Genomic DNA, 3,663 nt, shown 5'->3' with positions numbered 1-3,663 from the left:
AAATTGCTATCAATAATAGTTCGGAATGGTGGGGAAGGAGGCCCTCCCTACTTCAACAAAAAAGGGAGGATTGTCATTTCACAACCAACCATCTATGACTACCTTTCTCCCTCACAAACAACAACATATAATTGTGTAGATAAGAGGATGAAAAATGTTGGGCTTAGTTTCTTTTAACTAGACCCGTTGATGGATTTGGTTCTATGGTTTAGTTGTGTTTTCCATTATGATATTTCATGAAAAATGTGTGAAGTTTTCAGCGGTGAAATCGTCAAGAAAGTTAAGTCTTTCAAGAACATGGAAGAGTGCAGAGTCTTTCAAGTAGTGGAGTCTTCAAGAAAGTAGAGACTTCCAAGAGAGTGGAAGATAAATAGTCTACTAAAAATGGTGGAGTCTCCTTAAGTATGGAAGAAGAGCCTATAAAAGGAGAGATATATCCATGGGGTAGAGAAGACGGTGAAAAGCCAACAAGGTAGAAGGAGAAAGTGAAAAAGTGACCAAGTGAGAATCAAATTGCATATATTGTATTATTTTTCTTCTCTTGTTTTTAATGGGTGTGTATAGTTTTGTACATTGTACAATTTTTCGTGCATTGCTTGCATTGAAAGCTGAACTTGTCTTTATTGTAACAATCAAAGAAATAACCATTCTTAAACAATTTTACACCATTAGTTGCGTAGGTACCTTGGCAAATTGTCTAATCGTTATCCAACTTTTTTTGCGGTATGGAATTATAATCTAGCGGCCGTAAGAAATTTTATAATATCATACACCTATGTCTTGTTTGTAACGGATTGAATGATTTTTTAATTTTGTGGATAGGTAAACTCTAAATCCTGTATGGATGTCAATTTCCACATCAAAACACATTCTTTACAAGGATCAATCAAAGCATTGAAACTAATTGGGGCCATAATTAGCAAATTCGGATTCGGGAATTATTCGATTGATTAATTTAAGGATTTGGTCAAAAAAGCGGTCAAAAAAGCTTATTGGGTTTTTATTATTATTATTATTATTATTTTTTTAAAATACTATTTAAGTGGACCGAATAATTCGGTTTAATTCGGATTCGGTCCGAATTATTCGTGTTTTATATTCATTTTTGGGAAAATTGAGAATTTTACCGAATTTTATTTTTAATTCGGATTCGGTCAGAATTTTTGATAAAATTCGGTAAAATTCGATTCGGCTGAATAATTCGTGAATTATTCGGCCGAATTGATAACACTGATTGGGGCTAGAATTGATAACACTGATTGGGGCTACCAAAAAGATGCATTGACCATCAAAGAAAGGGCATGGTATGATTTAAAAAACCTAGAATTGGATTGGTCGGACCAACCGATTCATATCGGAATTAGCACTGATCGATCCGGCAGGTTCAGACCGATTCCCGCTATTTCCGTCAATTTCCAGCCAATTCTGACGGATTTCAGCTGCCAATTTGAATCGTTATCGGCACTAGCCGACACGATTATTTACCCCGAACTTTTAATTCAATAATGTAGTATTTGCCGAACATATATATGAAAAATCCGTATAATACTCGGTTTTTATACGTCTCCGTATTATACACGAATTATACGTGTTTTAATCGTTCAACCCAATTGCTGCGTTTAGTTAAAAACTAAACCTAAAACTATTCATTCACAAAATCCCCAAGGCAACCCATTCCTTTTGTCTGCAACTGAAAACCAAAGCTCGCAGCGGCTGAGAAACGGTAGCGGCGGTGACAGCAACGGCTAGTTCAACGGCGGCAGCGGCAAGTGCAGCGGCGACGGTGACGACGATCTCCATTCGCTGTGAGTGAAATCCCCTCTCTCTGTGAATGGATGCAATCGGGTTTCATTCCTTTTTATTTCTCTGCTGCATCTGCAAATTTCTTTAAGCATTCTGAGTTGATCTTTCCCTTGAGATGAGGATCGATTATGAGGCAGAAGGGACAACACTGGCAATACCCTCAACGATTTGAACCTTTATATCACCTACTCCCTCTATTTCCTGTAAAGCTTTGGTCACAGTCGGAACATTAGATTCAGCCATTGTCCCTTCTGCCTGGAAGAGCATGGTAAACATGTCGGAAGGTGAGACAGGAATCGAAACGGGCTCGTCAACCGGAGATTCTTCCTTCTCCTCCGCTGCTGTGATTACAGTGTCCTCGGCGGCAAGCGACATAACCCTTCTCGATTCTGGGGACTTCTTTGTCATCAGATACACAGAACGATTCTCCATGCGGCTTCTTTGAAAACGAAGGGATCGTAGCGGAGGACTCAAAGAAGGGGAGAAATTAGAAGTGACACTGAAATTGCTTCTGGAAATCGAATACAGGGAAGGGAGAGACACAATGGCTGCCATTTGCTCCTTCTAAATAAATCATGGCTTGCCGGCCTTATTGACACTTATTTACATTTATGCCCTATTGCTTCTTTCTTTGTCCCTGTCCAAAGATGTCTCTCGGCATTGAAGAGAGTACTCCAAGTTTCCCCAGCAAAACTGACCACATTTGGCTGCTTCAAACCTTACGACACCATTGTTGGAGGAAAACAGAGAGTTGGGCTGTGTTCTCTAGAGCAACTGTTTCCTTGTTTTAATCCTTTGCTACCCAATGTTCATCCAAGGTCCACATGCTCTAGAGCAACTGTACTCCAAGGTTCACATGCTTTTAATATTATTTCTTGGGAAGATATATATTATTTGCTATGATAGATGTAGAAATGATTCCAATTTGGAAAGCTATTTTGGATTTAAATGTTCATGGAAGCATGTGAGTTTAGAATTTAATTGCAAACAGTCAGTTTTAGAACCTTCTTAATACCAAAATAAATCCGTATTTTTACTCACAGATTATTATAGGGCAATCGTATTAAACACGTACCGTATCATTTCCGTATGTATTTTATTGCGCCGAATTATTAAAAAAATATTATTGCCGTCTGCGATTTAGTTGCCGTACGTATCCGTTCCCGCATTATTGTCGCATCTGGCCCATTTTTGTACTTTCTCGTTTTCTCACTTCTCTTCTCTCGTATAAACTTGCCAGAATAGAGATAGTTGCAGAGCGGTTGAGACGAATAAATTAGAGAGAGAAAGAACATGGATCCGAAGCTTACTGAGGTGTCTCAGTTGTTTGAGCGATTCAAGGCTGCTTTTGTTAGGAACGATCTCGATACCTGCGCACATCTCCTCTCTCAGCTCAAGGTAACGTTTTCTCCTGTTGTTCCTTGTTGGGGGGGAAAATTTAACTTCAATTTAATGCCTTTAGTTTTGGGGTTTTAGGAAGTATATATTGTTTAGATAAATCTTGAAATCTTAAATCATGGATTAATTTTAGTGGAGCATGGATTTATACAAATATTTTCGATATTTTTTTCAGTTCCCTTTTGGTTTCATGGGACCTGAAGCAAGGTCTGGGGTAATTGTTTGAAATTGATGCTGAATTTGCTCTTGATATCTGTTGATTTAGAAGATATTGGTAAGTGCATATCATGGAAGTTAAGTTTATACAATACCAAATGCTGTTCTGATCTAACTATTTTGAGTCTCAAACTATGGGTTTGGAGTTATCGAAGATGGAATAAAGAACATTGTGAAGTTCTGCTCAAAATAGAAAGCTAGATTGATGTTGTAGTGATTCAAACACAAACCCTTTTTTTTTTTTTG

At 38.0% G+C, this 3,663-nt stretch overlaps 2 protein-coding genes across 3 annotated transcripts in view; one reads left to right on the top strand and one right to left on the bottom strand.

Moving 5' to 3' along the window:
• The first annotated feature begins 1,647 nt into the window (after positions 1-1,647).
• Positions 1,648-3,663, top strand: part of LOC122085887 (26S proteasome non-ATPase regulatory subunit 8 homolog A-like) — a 10,018-nt gene continuing 8,002 nt past the window's right edge. For both annotated transcript variants that reach the window (XM_042654494.1, XM_042654502.1), the window contains exons 1-2: positions 1,648-1,805; positions 3,044-3,201. In XM_042654494.1, coding sequence (XP_042510428.1) covers positions 3,097-3,201 — 105 coding nt within the window. In that variant the 5' untranslated portion in view covers positions 1,648-1,805; positions 3,044-3,096. The remainder of the gene's footprint in view (positions 1,806-3,043; positions 3,202-3,663) is intronic.
• LOC122073736 lies at positions 1,930-2,358 on the bottom strand. The gene has a single exon (XM_042638362.1). The coding sequence runs from the start codon at positions 2,356-2,358 to the stop codon at positions 1,930-1,932; it is 429 nt and encodes a 142-aa protein (XP_042494296.1).

Source organism: Macadamia integrifolia, chromosome 1 (genome assembly GCF_013358625.1).
Source record: "Macadamia integrifolia cultivar HAES 741 chromosome 1, SCU_Mint_v3, whole genome shotgun sequence".
NCBI classification, from domain to species: Eukaryota; Viridiplantae; Streptophyta; class Magnoliopsida; order Proteales; family Proteaceae; genus Macadamia; species Macadamia integrifolia.
The sequence above is the reverse complement of the archived record's forward strand: the minus strand, read 5'-3'. Positions and strand labels throughout refer to the sequence as shown.